The following is a 17,631-nucleotide window of genomic DNA, read 5'->3' as shown; positions in this document are numbered from 1 at the left end:
GCACCGTCTACCTCCATCCCCCCTGGCTGCACCATGCACTGGTGCCCCACTGGCACTGCAGTGTATGCCCATATTTCCCCCCACCCCTACCACTGCACCACATGTCCTCCACCCATTGCACTGTGGATGCCCCTTCACACTGCATCACATGCCCTAGGTCACAGGAAGCCAGCAAAAGGCAGAAGAGAGGAGGGAATGCTGGAGACTCTGGCTGCTATTGCAGCCTGGAGCAATGAGAGAGTGACAGCTGGGCAGGAGCCAGGGGCTACACCTTAACCCCTTGTAGGCCATATGTAGCCCTGCTCTACACAATTCTTGAGCTTACCTCCAAAATGCAAGCCCCACCTAACAGCTCTGTACATCACCAGAAATATGGTAGTGAGCACATTGTGAAGGGCTCTTGAGATCGCCAGAGACAGATCTTAACAACAGTGGTTGTGGGTCCCCATAGAGAAAGCTTACCACCTCAGTTCTTAGTTTGGCATACCCATAGTGGGAGCAGTTGGGCAGGACTTAACATTTGGCCACAACCTCAAGAGGCAGCATAAATCATTAGAGGTCCTTTGTTTACCAAATGCACATGTGGCATTAATGTCATAATCTATTGCTATATTAATCCACCTATTTTGTCCAGTATTCTCTTACTGCTGAAAAAATCTCACGTGGTTTTATTATATGAGTTTCTGATGTTACCAGTACTTTATTTATCTTGCCCCGTTTAGGGGGAATGGACTAGACAGCTTCTGGAGATCCCTTCAAGCCCAACTTTTCCATGATTCTATAACATTTGTCAGTTGATAGCTGACAGATTTAGAATATGTTAGCAAATAGGGAAGAGAATTGCTGGCATATCTATACTTATCTCAGGATTAATGTTTTCACATTGTCAATTATTTATTTCTTACTTTGATCAGAAAAAACTAAGGGTGCTCTTGGCTAATTAATTGCATGGTAAAAAAGAAAGAAAGGCTGACAACGATCTCTGTAAACTGTGAGGAACAATTATGACATCGTGTCTGAATTTTTCAGCAAATGCTCATTGGCCCTTTGCAAACATTGCTGGTATAGAAAATTCCTAACAGATGATATTGGCAAGTATTTTGAGGCAGTTTAATTACCTGATAATCTGTTAACTGAGAGGTGATTGATGGTTCTTAGATCAGTATTTATAATCTGTTCATTTTTTAAATCCATTTTTGTTGCATATTCATATTGGCCTACATTGTCACTAACCAGAATGCATGGCAGCAATAATTTACATTCTCTGCACCAGCTCAGCCATGTTTGCTGATTTTCTTGAGAGAGTGGAACTAAACCTGTGCCCTGCCTCTCCTTACCCACCTGCGTTAAACTACAGAGAACTGTGTCTTACTGAAACTAGGCTGTTTCCATCACCTAAGCTAGCTCACATACCATTTGGATCACACCACACTGCACAGTGTAGATATATCCTTATTCCTGTGCATTTGGGACAAAAGACTTGGTATCCCATACAAAACTATAATAGGAACTGTGAATAACCCTGGTTTTTGTCCATGGGGGTGTCACCCAGGTTGAAATCTAACTCACATGATTCCACTTACCTAGTTGATCTCACTTTTTTAATCCCACTGACATTTTTTTTTTAAATGTCATCTTAAAATTTTATTTTTCATATGGTTCATGAATAATCTTTAAAAAAAACACTTTTTCTTTGGTTAGTGATCTACTTCTGATTTCCACCCTTGGTGTATTTCCAAGGTGATAATCCAAACATTAAAAAGAAATGAAATACACAAGAGAGAACCACAGATATGTCTAACAAGATGTTAATTGAAATCCGATCATGGCTTTTGACCCTAAACATCCTTAACCTCATTCTTTCATACTCTCTTCTCAGACCCCCTAGTTATTGCAGTTCCTTGCTATGTTACCTTGTAGTAAAGATTCTAATCTTACCAAGATAAGGGATCTGTGAGTTCTATTTATCTAATTACTATGCACACCTAAGGTGAAATTATGATGGTGGGTGAAGCTAGAAATAACTTCCTACATAAGCCTCAATTCACTACAACCCTGCCTGGCAATCCACTACTACTATTTCATTCTACTGACCGTAGACAACCAGTGTAATTAATTATGTGATGTTTTCATGACAGAAGAAAATATCCAGTAAGAATTAGGTGAAATAGTTTATCCTAACTCATAACTTATTTAAGATGTGACTACCAATACCACATTTAAGAGGATAAGGGTTTTTTTCCCAATCATTGGGTGAAAAAGCCTCTTTTTTACATTCATATATGAAGAAACCTCACTAGATATACTGTCTATCATTAAACTGCTGCCAAAAGCAGCATGTGCTCAGGAATGGAAAACAACTATGAAGTTGGTAAAACACAGCCAACACTGAGCATGACTATAAAACACATGGCCCATATTGGGCAAACATGCTGATGGTAACCTTTTTTTTTACTTATAGTTTTTATTCAAAACATTCTTACAAAGATTCACATATTGAGCATCTTCATTTTACCAAGACTTTGTGTTGCTAAAAAAATTACACACCAAAAAATGCAACTACATGTATTAACCCCAGAAACAACATACATCAGCTTCCCACAAAAAACCCTTACAAATTTATTTTTCTTTATACAGAACTCCCTGAAAAACTCTTACCTCAGTAACCACTGAAACTCTCCATCCATCCCATCAGTCCTCTTTGTTGGTTCAGCGAAACAAGTGTGCCCAGTCCTTTTTCCTTTATTTCTCCTCCTCTCCTCTTGTCCCAATTGAAACAGTATTGCAATTCAGGCAGCCCCAATTTCAGGCACTCTCTTTCAGTGAAAGCCAACCGCTTAGAAACCCAGAGGTTTCTTACTTTTCATATACTGGTTTTAATATTTGCTAACAGTGCTATTAATATTAGATGAAGACTAAAGTGCAGCTCCTGTGCCTAACTCATGGTGCTTGACAGAAGGTGCCATGAGTTAGACTAACCTTCCCAACCCAGCAGTTGTTAGCTGTTGGATCAGGAGGATGGCAGATCGATCTCCAATTTGGAGCCCATCCAGGGAAAGAGGCTGGGTCTCTGCAGCCTCTTCCCCTAGTTCTGCCCCCTCTCTCCCAGCTCCTGTACTGACTCAGGATGGGAGGAAGAGAAGGCAGGGGAGGGAGGTCCATTCTAGGTTTCCCCATCTGTGCTAGAGTGGTACGGTGGGTGAACTGGAGCCCCACCCCCCACCTCAGAGGGGCTCCAATCCACCTACCCTACCCTTCAGATCCAGTTGGGTGACTCCCAGAATGAGCTCCCTCTGCTCCCTTCCCCCTCTCCCATTCTGAAAACAGCACCAGGAGTAGTGCCGGGCTGCATCAGCTAAGCCTTGGTCCCAGCAAGCACAGACAGAAGTTACTGAGGGCACTTAATTTTGGAGCACCTTCATCTGAACCCTCAGGCATCTTTAGCATAAGCTCATACAGTACCATCTCTTGTGATAAAGACTATCCTATTTTTGTGACACACAAAAAAATGTACCCTTTCGCATACTACCTTTGCATATGTACACTCCTAAAACACACATCCCATCGTTTCTTCATCCATGCACCTCTCCTTTGGACATTTAGCTGTTCTCTCCAAGCTCCATCTATGTTGTACCTTCCTAACTGGGAAGATAATTTTGTATGATCAGCCACACTAGATCAGCATACTCCCTTTTCTGTCTTTCATCAGTCACCTCCCTCCACACCTTTTTCACTTATCCTTCTGCAAGGTCCTTCACCAGTGCCATCCTGTCTCTCTCACACAATATTTGGCATCCTCTTACAATCTTTCAGGACCTCCAGCCCCATCTCTCCTATTTTGTGCATCCTTATAAAACTTTCCATCCTTATGTAATGAACGTGAGGTAGCCATGCCAATGGTTTCTTGCAAGAGCCCGCATACATTCCCCATCTTCTCAAGATCATACCTGCCAAAAATTGGCTAAAGCATGTTGTTTTCCCTGCCTACTCTGTTGCTCTTTACACACTACATTTATGTAGTTTGTGTAAACAAACAACCCTATGTCTGGCATCACACATCCCCCCATTTCTCTTGCTTTATACAGTTCCATTCTGGCTAGCCTTGCTCTTTTCACTTTCCAGAAGAACATGCATACTTCTCTTTGCACTTTCGCATTGTTGGTGTACAAAATGATGGGTAGTAGCACTTTCCCAGCAAAGCAAAGTACCCTTCCCACCCACAACCATAATACTTGTCATACCCTTGGTGCCACCTTTTTCCACACTTTATTTCCTTTCACTGCTGCATTGATTGGGATCTCTAACACTTTGATTTTTCCCTCCACTACTTATAGTCCAAGCTTCTCTAGGTCCCTCCAATATAGTGCTTCTTGCTTTGTTTAATTTGCTTCACCATACTCTGTTGTATGTTTTAGTACCCTTTCAATCAGTAATTTGTCTCTAACCACTACACTGTCACCCATGTAGAGTGCACACTTTATCTCTCCCATTCCCAGTATCATTAACTCACTTACAATTTTATTCTTTCCTTGTTCTTTGTGCCAGTGGCTCCATTGCACATTCAAACAATATCGGTGAAAATGGGCACCCTTGTTGTACCTTGTTTGTATTTTAAAGGCTTTGCTCAGATATCCTTTTATTAGCACTTATCTTTCTGCCTCTCTACATAACAGGCTTATTCATCCTATCAGTTTCTTCTGGAAACCCATTTTCCTTAACACCTCAAATATAAAATCATGGTCTACTCCATCATGTGCTTTCTCTAAATCCAAATGTGCTAATGCCAATATTTAATTTCCTCTCCTGAATGTGTGTCAGTACACACTTTTAAAATGATGTGGAGAAGCTTGAGAGAGTCCAGAGAAGGGGCATGTGCATAATCAGAGGTCAAGAGAGCAGGCCTTATGAAGAGAGGCTGAAAGGCATAGAACTTTTCAGCCTGGAGAAGCAAAGGTTCAGCGGGGACTTGGTGGCATCCTATAAGTACATCTGGGAAAATGTTTGTTCACCAGAGCCAAAAGAACAGTTATCCCTGGGAGCGCTTAAGGAAAACTGCCTTCATGGCCCCAGATTTTTATTTTATGAAAAATAAATAAATAAAAGAAAAAGTGTATATATATAACTTTATGTATATATATCCTCTGTCATGAACTTTCCATCACACACCTCAAACTGCATTAAGAAACCTGTACACCTGTTACAATAAACGCACCCACTCCCCTGTGCCCTTGTGCACCCACCCACTGTCTTTCCCTAACCCAGTCACAGTTCCTTAATCCAAGCCCCAGTTGGGGTTTACAATCCCAGTTCATTCACAGTCCTTGTTGCTGTCCTGAACATGTGGTACAGGCTGTTCAAAGACCCCTGGAGAGGGGAAAGGAAAACGTAGAGGACTGTGATGCAACTGGACCTGGAGACAGCGAGAAGGACAACAGGATCAGCAGCAGCGGAAGTGACAGCGACATCGACAGCAACAAGGACTGTGAATGAACTGGGATCGTAAACCCCAACTGGGGCTTGGATTAAGGAACTGTGATTGGGTTAGGGAAAGACAGTGGGTGGGTGCACAGGGGCACAGGGGAGTGAGTGCGTTTATTGTAACAGGTGTACAGGTTTCTTAATGCAGTTTGAGGTGTGTGATGGAAAGTTCATGACAGAGGATATATATACATAAAGTTATATATATACATTTTTTCTTTTATTTATTTATTTTTCATAAAATAAAAATCTGGGGCCATGAAGGCAGTTTTCCTTAAGCGCTCCCAGGGATAACTGTTCTTTTGGCTTTTGAGGTGCTGGGGCTTAAAACCCACTTTATTGAAATGGGAGGCTCCTCCCTAGTTGGCTCCTGTGGTGATATGGCTGACAGCTGGCAATACTTGGGGGCATCTGAACCCCAAGTCTCTGGACTTGGGCCAGCACATAGGATGTCACTGTCACTTCCACTGCTGCTGATCCTGTTGTCCTTCTCACTGTCTCCTGGTCCAGTTGCATCACTGTCCTCTATGTTTTCCTTTCCCCTCTCCAGGGGTCTTTGAACAGCCTGTACCACATGTTCCTTTTCCAGGTGGAGTTGGCTATTTTTTCTCCACCCTCTCCCACCGATTTCCAGTAATAGGACTGGAGTTCACTCAGAAACATTTTAACATAATCTGTTTCCTTGAGCTCAGTGTGTCTGTACAACAGGAGGTTCCTGCATTGCCACAGGGTGCTCCTGATGCAGGACATAAACTGGTCGAAGCAGGTTGTCTGGGCCCCCTGATGTTTAGTCAGATGTCACAGTGCCGCCTCCCTTGTCATCAGCCTGACTCCTGTCACTTCTTGCAGGAGCCAACTTAACCTTTTCCCAAACTCCCTTGGCATAGAGGCAGAGCCACAGGAGGGTGGTGGGAGGGGGGTTGTTTGTTTGTTTTATTTCGTTTTTTAATTTGTATCCCAGACCAAATTAGCCAAAACTAATTCCAAATCTAAGAGTCCAGAACCATAAGTGGCCCTACTACCAGCAAACATCTTCCACCCACATCTGGGGCTTCAGATGTTTCCAAATCCTTTGGCAGGCATCCTACTTACAGACCCAAGCCCAGAGGCTTGGGGTTTGGATGTCCCTGAGTTTTGCTTGCTTTTAGCCATAAGGCCCCCAGAGCAAGCTAGGGGAGGTGGTCGATGGTGTTCCCTCATCCTAGCTGAATAAGATATATGATTGTGCCTATTGAGTAAATACAAGTACTACCTTGCTGTGGAGTTTTTCATGTGCAGCAATGTATATGTAGACGCAGACCTGGGTGGCTGGGGCACAGGGATGCCTGCAGGCTAGACACACACTGAAGCAACCTTGTGCCCTGGCCAGCCACTCCAGGATGTTGTGTTGTGTTGGGGCAGAGCAGCCCCAAGCTAGCAGGATGACCTCCTAGGCTCCCTGCCAGGTGGGGCTGCTCCAGGGGTTGCTCCAACCCAACTCAGCATGCTGCAGTCCCAGGTACATCTGTAAACGCGGCACCCACGCGCAATAAATTCTGATGAAATATGCACCAGAGTTTATTGCATTATATTAATATGCATGTATAGACATGCCTAGTTATCTCAGATTTGCTCCTCATTTCCATGTGTTCAGGGAGAGCAGGGTCTGACAATAAGGAGGTGAAAAATGCCCACAGGGAAAAAAAAAGTTGTAGGGAGGCAAAGAGTACAGGGCTTACCTCACCCCCCAGACTTATTTTCGGAAGCAGGACAAATGCCAAGAAAACTTGCAATAATTAGATTCTATACCTGGAAAATGATCTAATTATTGCAGGGTTATTTTATAATCATGGTCATCTTATATTCAAGTAAATATAATAAGCATATAATCTGGGTGTATTAACTCACATGTAATTTGGCCCTAAATTACTATATAGATTATATTTCTAATTGGCATTTGTCAATACAGTTCTGGTTATAGGCAGTTTGCTTAGAACATAAATTCAGCAGCAGTATCAAATAAAATAAATAGCCCTGAGCAAGCCATTTCCAGAATATAGATATTTATTCACCTTGCAGTACCTCCTCCATTCCTATATGTCCAAAAGTATTGTATAGGTACCATTATGTGCATTGTCTGATTCAGGCATGTTCTCTTTCAGAATAATTATTTCAAAAGTTGTATTATCCATATCAATAATGAATTATTTTTGAAGAATTATATAGTCATCACTGCTATTTTATATATAGAGTTCTCTATATCTATATAGTCTGCACCTATGTGTTGCTAATGCAACAAATCTGTAATTTTCCCATCTCAGACCTTATTTTTCTGTCTAAAATAGACTCAGGTATTTAACATAATTCCTCACACCACTCCTGTCCTGACTATACTGTTAATTGTATCATGATGTTATTGTTTTTAAGATGTCATTACTGAGCAAGTTTCTGATATCTCAGAGCACAAGCAGATCTCCTTACCATGTTTCATGCCTTTATTACAGGCTTCAGAAACTAACTCCAAAGAATCAAATTTCCACTTTTCCTTCAGTCTATGATCATCGGTCAAACAGAATACAATAATCAGGGCCCTGAGTATTCTACAATTATATTGCTGCAAAGTTTTCTATGAAGTGTATGCTTTGCCAGAATTGTGCTCCAGAATCTCAGGTTTCATAAAATATGTTCGTTCTCCTTAGACTTATAGAGAGAATCTTGAAAATATGCACCGGGGTCACACAATATAATGTTGTCTGCCTGTTTCAGCAGGAGCCCAGAAATGATAACTCTGTAAAGTATGAACTTCCTTTTCGATCTCAATCAGGGCCATGTGGCTTCCTTAGGTCTGCATGACCCAATCACTTTTTATTTGTCCAGAATGTTGCAGAAGTCAGTGTTTTTGCTGCAGCAAGGACTTAAGTTTCCTATAACCCTACCCCTCTTCCCTGTAGGATTTACCTCCAGCAGCTGCTTGCTCTCCACCACTCGGTATGCAACAGGATTATTCATATTATAGAAAGCACCCAAGAAAACTGTCAAAATATTAATATATGGAAACGTAGGTCAGACAGACAACTTTAATTGTGTTCTGTAATGCCACTGTGGGAATAACATGGGGTTTAAACTAATCCAGGATTACAAACACTAAACTATTTTAAACTAGGGATGTCAAACTCATATATAAAAACTAGGAAAAACTGATAGACAACTTTCTTTCATAGGAAAAAAGGTTGCAACATCTTGTCTAAAAATAGTTTTATTGATGACCTTTTTATTTGTCTTTATAGCAGGAAGAACAAAGTATTTCCACATACAGCATTATCTCACTCTGTCATGCAATTAAGTCTACTTACAGCATATGAAATTATGTACCATAAACACAGAAAAGTATATTGCCAGATTCATCTCTACACATAGGACTACTGCACAGCAGTAGGCATATGCATCTTTCCAGTTGGCCCAAAAATTAGAATAATTTGTTTTCACTTACTTCACCCAAACTAAGTGTTTACTGCCAACTAAAATCATTTCAGAAAGATGCAGAGTGTAAAGTGGTTTTAACAATTTTACTTGGAAGAGCTGGAAGAGTAATTCCATTTCTGATTACTCCAACATTGCAAAACTCAGCAGAAATTGCAAAGCCTGTCATTGAAAGCACTTCCCAATCATGGACATTGTTGAGTGTAGCCCTGCCCTGGACTTTATTACCTTAATGATGATCTCAGTTCACAGACTTTCAAATATTAACACTGGCAAACAGAAAATAGAGTACAGGTGCTTTTTTATGCAATTGTAGTCACAAACTGTCCATATTACTTCTATAGTCTGGTTACTATATTGGGCGCTGACAGACATTCAGGGCCCCACTCTAACTCAGGGTGCTTTTCATAAACACCCTGAGTTAGAGCATCCCCCCATAAGCCAACAGACGGTCACACATTGGGTTGTGGGGGGAATTGAAGCTGCCTGCACTGGCCTTCCTGGCCAGTGGAGAGGGACTGAAGGGAGTAGCACCTGCTGTAGGGCTACTATGCCTTGCCTGAGCTGGATGGGGGAGGAGGTGGGGTGAAATGAAGCCCCTCGCCCACAGCCAGCTATCCTGGCTGGGGTATTGGGGAGAGCTGGGTTGCACACCCCCTCCCCCTCTGCCAGCTCCAGTTGGGCCTCTTGTGGGCAAGCCCAGCCTGAGCAGGGGTGGGAAGGGGCCAGGGTGGTATGCAGCCCCCTCACCTGGAGGCCCATCCCAGCTCTCCCCAATACCCCAGTCAGGGTAGTTGGCAGGGGCTGAGAGGCAAGATGCTCTGTTCCATCCTGCCTCCTGCCCCATGCAGCTCAGGCCAGGCATCGCAAGCCCACAGCTGCTGCTGTACCCTCCATTCCCATCTTAATCTGTTACCTGACTAGGCAAGGGTTACTTTTTTCCATGATCAGCCATTTTAGAAGCACTCTGCAGCCATGCACGTGTGTCAGGTCACAGATGTAGAGTGCTTTCAGGGGCCAAATCACACAAAAAATGTCACTTCCATCTGTGCCCATTGTCCTAAGGAAGGAAGGAAGGTTAAGCATGCAGGCAGGCTTCAAACAGCAATAACCATAGAGATGAAGAAGAACATATTACAGTTGTACTAGTAAGGACTCTGCAGAGCTGAGAAAGAGAGGGACATGGAAGTCTGTCATCCTGAAATTGAGGAGGTGGGTGGGTGTCAGCATAGTTTGGTGTAGTTCTCATAGCTGAAGCAGAACACATATGCAATGCATTGGAGTTGCATTTCCAAAAACAAGGGGGCCACTGCCGTTCCCTTAGTTTGCTTTCATCACTGTCTTCCATAATGTTTGGTGCAGGATTGGTGTGAAGATCTATACTTCCCTTGGGATTACCCCCCTCCCCCATATATTTACAGCTTGCAACACAAGTGCAAATTTGAATGGTGCAATGGCATGAAAACACTGTAGTATTTTTTCTTTAGTCAGATGGCACAGAGCCTCGCTCATTACAGAGCCTGTCATAAAGGAAGAATGAATTTCATTCCTTGTTTTGCTGCTAAACTACATACTGAACTCCATGGATACCAATAAGAGGGAGACAGGTGAACTCCAGTCTGAAATCATGGAAACCCTGAATTACAGGTTCTGTCTGTACTGCTGTCAGATGTGATTGCAGTGCGCAAAGACATACCCAATTTATTCTTAACTACAGAGCTCAGATATAAACAACAGTGAAGAAGCCATTGCATGGACTTAAGTTAACTATCCTAGCAGGCCCCCAAGGTCCTGGGCAGACCTACTTAAGTTTCAGCACTGTACCATCACCATGCCAACTAGCTTAAAGCTTTCTGGGATATGCCTGTGCACTGATCGCACCTCCCCACTACAGTGCAAACATATACTTAGCTTTGTCTCTGGAATGTGGTCCCATTTATTGTGTTACACAAGTCATTTCAGTTTTCTGCTTTTGCTTTCGCAGCCATAAAGCAGAGTATAATACTTTTCCCTCTTGCACAAGGATATCAGATGCTATTGGTTAGAAATAATGTCATACAAAAATGCGAATATGATAGTGTGCTTATTTTATTTTCTGTAATGCCCTTCACCATCTGTCCAGGCTGTAGCTGGATAAAAACATGCCCCTCTCTACAATAACTTTGCAAATAACTGCTAGTAAACTTACAAACTAGTTGATATCACCTACAAAAAATTGTTAAGCGTTACCCCCACAATGCAAACACGTGCAAAAGGTTTCTCCTCCTTGGCGTTTCATATGGAAGATCTGAGTACTTTTGTGGTCAATGCATTACTAACTAGTGGAAGTTAAATCCAGGCATGCAGCTATACTTTATAGCTCTTATTAAAAGAGCTGCAGTGAGTAACAGCTTATGCACTCTTAACTGTTCTAGTGGCAATCTAAGTACTAGAGGTACTAAGAGGTTCTTAGGTTTCAGCATTACAGCAATCTTAAAGAGTATGCGTCTTTATACTTCTCCTTTGTGCTTTACAAAGGCTGGCTTCCTTCTAGGCAAGTCTGACAGATCTCTGTAGTTTTGCTGTCATAAAAAAGCACTATCATTCATTACACCTGTGGACCTTCTTCAGTGCTCGGCCTCTCCTTGTTGTGGTCACATACAAAAGCATCCTGCATTATTTGTGTTCAGGCAGTCTGCGTTCAAAACTAACACGTTGCTATGATCTGGAATCACTTTAATATAAACAGACTACTACTTCCTTTATTCTGATTCTGTGCGGCTTCTTCCTCTGAAAAGAATAGCTTTGTTTTCTTTTCTGCTATCTTTGAATGATCCTAAACAGAAGATAATCTTACTGAAATATAAGATGACCCTGAATATGATGACGCTCCCCAATAATTAGATACTATATTTGGAAAAATTACAGATTCATTATAATTTTCCATGTATAGAATCTAAGTATTTGAGGATGGCCTTGAATGCCACCCCCCACTGCTAATGGGAAAAGCAGTGGCTGGGGGAGGTGGTCAGGTAGCCCTTTGCCCTCTGCTCTGCCCACTTTTTTCCCCTGCATTCTTCTTGTCCCACCTGCAACCCCAAACCCCAGCTCTCCTCAGCCTCTGCCCATTCCCCCTTTCCATCAGTCTCTGCCCCTTCCCCTCTCCAGCTGCCTAGCCTCTGCTTCTTCCCCTGCTCCCCCTTACTGCCAAATGCTGTTTCACCCTGGAACACAGCCTGTGGAAGCTCAGCCCTTGCCTGGCCATGCAGTAGTGCCAGCACTGCTGACTTGCCTGGCAGTGCACTGGCAACTCATAGGGGGTGCACGCGGGTGCACCTGCACCCCCTGAGCATGGTGGTGCACCCCCTGCAAATAGGCACCATTGACACTGCTGGCAGCACCTGCAGGCAGTTGCCACTTGCCACACCCATCCCTCGCCACTGACACCTCCAGTGGCATCTGTGGGCGGTCCGTGATCGCCGCTGGCCACCACCAACACTGCTGGCAGCATCTGTGGGTGGTCACTAGCCACTGGTCAGCACTCGCCACCCCCACCTCCCCACTGCTGACAGCACTGCAGCTGCCTGAGGGAGCTCCTCACTTACAGCTGCCATGGTCCTGCCGCTGAAAGCACTGCCGCTGCCTGCAGGGGCTCACCGTTCCCCCCCAGCCTCTGGGGGTATGTGGCATTCATGGGGCAGGGAAAGGACTTTCCATGTAATGCAAGTTCAGGAGAGACGCCAACCCCAGCCAGAGCTCAGCTGCACCTGACAGTAAGGGGGAGGGAAGGGGTTAAGTGGGGCTGGGGGAGGCGGGGAACAGGAGGCTGCTGTGGGTCTGACTCTGGCCCTGTCCCGGGCTCGGGGCCAAAGTCAGAGCCACAGCAGCTATCCCCCTTCACTTTGTATATGAATATAAGATGAGGGGCTCTTTCCCCCATGCTGATTGAAGGGGGACGTCATCTTATATTTAAGTAAATATGGTATATGGTTTTTCTTGTTCCTCTCTCTGTTTTTGACATTTCCAGAGTTGCTCTAACTGAGGTTTTATTTTTGCTTTATGTTTGCTGCTGGATCACCTCTTGCACTGTAAATGTTTTGTACATGGTTCCATTCCTTCTTTTGCCTTCTTGAGTCCTACCATTCCTTCAAAATTGGTTTTTCTTGGAGCTTAAGTATGCCAATGTTGTCAGTTAGGCATCCATTTTTTCATAGCATCATTTTTGTACATTCTTCTTTTGCATAAACATGTTCAAGAGATGTTTCCAATATACACTGAGATCTGTCTCTCTTCCAATCAGCTTTCAAAGGCCTCAAATTCTTTTGCAATTCTGGCAGGCAGTGAGTTTGCTCCTTAGTCCATGTTTGTGCCCACCTTCCAAATCTGCTGAATTTTTTTTTGTAGTTTTTCAGCAAAAGGCCACCAGAAGTCATGGTGATAACGAGAAGATGTACTCTGCTGTCAGGAAGCAAGGTATGAAACCTCATTCTGCTCTTAATAAAAGTCTTGATGCTGTTTAATAAGACTGAGAGTTTTTCTGTGGGTTAATTTTAGTAGGGAAATAGATGTTAAGTCATCCAAATATGATTATTCAAAGCCCCAGTACTAATTCAGCTGTAAAAAAGGTCAATTAAAGTTACCTTTTCAACAAAACAGATCAGAGAGAGGCTTCATAAATGCTTTCCAAAAAGAAGTAAACGGACAAAATAACTTTATGCTTTCTGATCAAGCTTTCCTTATGGTGATTAAAATGGAAAATAGGTGTATTTTGCCCTCATTCTAACCTGCCCTATGTCAATAGTGAGAAATCCAAAGTTCTTGTGGCTGCTTTATGACCTGAATAAAATGAGTTGCTGGTCTGAGTCCAGTGGCTATTTTAAGTGGCCATACCACAAAACCACTATCATAGGGCACTTCACTTGCCATGTTATGTTAGAACTTATTTTATTTAATGAGCGAGTGTGGAATGGAGACTGCATTATCCTACCTTTTCCTCTGGGAAATAGGTTCTCCAGGTCATGGTTACTGAATATTAATTACAGCAGTGTGGGGTAAATGCACAGTAACGATCTGTTCTGTGAATAAACAGCTCTCTCCAGTGGTATTAATATGTCACTAGCTTAGTGAAAAAGATTATTAAAATATAGGAAGCTACTGGGAAATTAATAACTATTGCTTTTGGTAATGGATAATTTTTTAGTTTACTTCTACAGAGGCTATTTGCATAAAAGTTCAAGTAATTCTAGGGGAAAAATATACCAAACCTTTTGCTAACTAAACTGTGAATACACTTTGAATAAACCAAATCTGATTTTCTTTTGTCTTGCAACTGCTGTAGTCATTTATATTTATTTTGTACAAACATAAAAATTACCTCACATGTAAAATGGGAGATTCAGGCTCAAAGAATCCTAATACTGAGTATGTTTGAAAGGGAATAGAATGGACCACAATCATATTTTCTTCTTCATCAGTATACCATATTTTCTCACATAAAATTTGCACCTTCTTCCCCCAAACCAATTGGTAGAAATTGCAGTGCATTTAATATGAAAGAAATAAGGATCCCTGTGGGTCCAGAAACTTAACAGCAGGGAGTTGTGGCAGTATTCATTGCCATGGCTCTGGTAATTCTGGCAATTAACATTGCCGCCACACCCCCACTGTCAAATTTCCAGGCTTGTGGCTCCCCCCAGATAACCCTTGTTATGGCACAGATTGGAGTAGTGTTCAAGGTCAGTTTGTGGCTGGACCTGGTATGTGTCCCTGGGCCCAGCACAGGGCTCCAAACCCAGTGCTCTGGATCAGGCCCAGCACACAGCCAAGACTCAATGCGCCAGATTGGGCCCAGCACATGGTCTAAGACCCGCCATACCAGATCAGTCTGTAGCCCCAGACCCAGCATGCCAAATCCGGCCAGCATGCAGGGTCAGTCTCTGGGCCCCATCTAGTGCACGGGGCTGTCAGCAGGCTCAGGAGCAGTCATGGCTTCCTAGTTTGGCTCCCTAGCTACTCAGATACTTAAACTAATATCTTTATGCTATCTTTTCAAAACAGGGTGTGTGTTATAATTCTGGGGTGCATTATCTGTAGGAAAATGTGATATTTTCCTTTGCATAACTCATCATCTTTCATTTAATATTGGTGTATGCCGTATAGAAACAGAGCAGGGAAATCAGGTACAGTAAATTTAAAGGTTACATTGAAGAACTGATACTTTAAGCACTTAAATTCTTTCTGTGCTCTATATAGAATCTAAGGTGAGGTGACATGAGCAACAGTGGCTTTATACCAGTTTCCTGATTTGGGGGCTGTTTCAGCACCCAGAATGAATTAAAGCAGCCTCAAGTCTGTTACAACCTACTTACATCTGCTTAGAGCCCCCAAATCACCAGTGCCCTTGAACTGTGATGGTAGCAGCAGAGACCTTATTTTTTTCCCTTTCAGCTGCTCAGAATCTGGCCTTATGAGGCTACAAAGAAATTATAGATTTCTTTTTTTTGTTTTGTTTCTGCTTACTGTCTGGCAGTTATGATGGCGTGAAATAAGTGGAACTCCCAAAGAAATTCTAACCAAGTTATAGCAGCAGCTATTGAGAAGCGTGGTACAGTATACTCCACTTGAGTGCATAGCCTCAGGACTGAAAAAAAGTGTGTGCCAGCCTATGCATATATTCAGACTTAATGTAACCAATGCTCATTATGCACACAGCATTCTCAATGCTTCTGATAGTTTCAGGGCTGGTATTAGAAATGTTGGAAGCAAGAGGAGGTAGCAGCCCTGAAACCAGTTAGCTCTCATCATTTTTAAGGCATTTAACAAAGTAGCTTTTTAGTAGATGCTTCCCCATTTCTGTGCTGCTAGCTGGGATGCAGTTACTTCGCAAAATAAACTGTAGAAGTAAAAATTTTATGCACTTGAGTGATTTGTGCATTTAGTCAATATGAGGATAATAAATGTTTGTTGTATTATAAGCAATAAACAAAAAAGTGGAACTGGCAATTTATTATGAAGCTAAATAAATTATGCACTTATCTGGTATATGTGTAACTGGAGTACACTCGATGTGAATTTGAGGCCTAAAGAAAATGGCCATTAATGGGATTTTGGGATTTGTCTATTGCTGTTCTCAGGTAACACCATGGTCCATACCTCTGAAAACTTGCCATTGCTATAATATGCCAGGGCTTGCTTTAGGATTCCGTTGAATTTTACAATTAGTTAATGGTATGGCACTATCTCCAAAGAGGAAGTACAATATAAAGTTAATCTAATGAAAAAGTGAACTAATCAGTCAAATGGCAATGATTTTGAATGTTTTGTTCACTAGAACACATTACTGCAAAAGAATTCTGGCAAAATGCCGTGCTGCATTTTTCTATATAGCTGGGCTATAAATGCAAAAAAAAAAAAAGAAAGAAAGAAAATAATAAAGGTGTATTGCTTTGCGCTTACAAAACTGCTGCTCCCATGCTCTTAATGATAAATGCACTTGCATTTTGGAAATGGTTTAATAATAGTTTGTGCTCTTTTTTTAACTTGATACCCATAGACAGAGGTCAAACTGATTCTCTCACTTATACCACATTGAGACACTGCATCCCCTCTGGGCAGGAAGAACTGATCCTTCTGCAAGAACGAGTAAAGCAAGGGACAATTTCTGTGGATGAAGCTCTTGAGAAATTTAAACAATGGAAGAATGAAAAAAGTTCAAATATCCCTCAGCAGGTATAATTCTGAAGGCTTATGTTTGTTTTCTGGAGAGTTTGATCAAGAATATCAAAAATAGGTGTCTAAAGTTTGACTTTTAAGTGGAGATTTAGGCATCAAAATAAGTGCCCTAATTTTCAAAACACTATATACCCAGCAGTTTGCTTGTATTGCTTAGGGCAGGGGTCAGCAACATACAGCCTATGGGCTGGAGTCGGCGTATGGAGCTGCTAGATGCAGTCTACAGCCTGCAGAGCTGCTGCTTCCCCCAGAATCCCTGCACCCTGGCTGCAGCATGGGTTCAGCTTCTAGAGCATAGAGAGCTGTGTTGCACTTAGGAAGTGGCAGAGGAGAGGTGGCAGGGAGATGCAGTGGCACTGAGGACTCCATTTCCAGCTGCCCAGCCCTGGTGCAGCTGTAAGTTGCACCACATCTAAAGAGTAGCGTGCTGGAGGAAGCAGCACCAACACGGACACAGTTTTCAGCTGTGTATGGCTCTAGTGCAGGTTTAGGCAAAGCCCCCTGTTGCTGATATGCTGTCAAAGCCACATGGCCTGTGTTGAACCAGAGCTAGTTGTTCCAGCATGTGGCTTTTAATGGTTGCTGGCCCCTGTTTTAGGGTAAAAAAACCTTTTACATAGTTTCAGTGAAAGTTAGTTGTTTCTCAGCACTTAGGTACCAAGCTAAGTTGCCTGAACTTACTATGAGTTAAGGACCTCAACTTTAGGAACTCTTTTAAATCTTTGCCTTGGTATGTTGATCACTGAAGTAACTCTGGTACCGAAGAATAATAACTAGGTATTCAAATTCTTCCCCAAATTGTTAATCTTCCTAACTAGAAAAAAACAATGTACAGAAGGGAAGGCAACTCCAAAGACAACAGAGCCAACTAATGAAAGTTTATCTGTTTCAAGCTTACCATATTATACTGGTATGATGTTTTATGTAGATGTCAAAGGGACAAATTCACAATAGAAATTTAGGCACCTTGCTTCTAATGGTATT

At 42.4% G+C, this 17,631-nt stretch overlaps 1 protein-coding gene across 1 annotated transcript in view; it reads left to right on the top strand.

The window, feature by feature from the left end:
- The window catches only part of BANK1 (B-cell scaffold protein with ankyrin repeats 1), a 346,310-nt gene that overhangs the window by 311,502 nt on the left and 17,177 nt on the right, over positions 1-17,631 (top strand). The window contains exons 12-13 of the mRNA XM_019553351.1: positions 13,321-13,389; positions 16,469-16,644. Of these exons, the coding sequence (XP_019408896.1) occupies positions 13,321-13,389; positions 16,469-16,644 (245 nt within the window). The remainder of the gene's footprint in view (positions 1-13,320; positions 13,390-16,468; positions 16,645-17,631) is intronic.

Source organism: Crocodylus porosus, unplaced genomic scaffold (genome assembly GCF_001723895.1).
Source record: "Crocodylus porosus isolate Cpor-Errol unplaced genomic scaffold, CroPor_comp1, whole genome shotgun sequence".
Lineage (NCBI taxonomy): Eukaryota > Metazoa > Chordata > Crocodylia > Crocodylidae > Crocodylus > Crocodylus porosus.
Note: the sequence above shows the minus strand (reverse complement) of the source record. Positions and strands in the feature narration are given on the sequence as shown.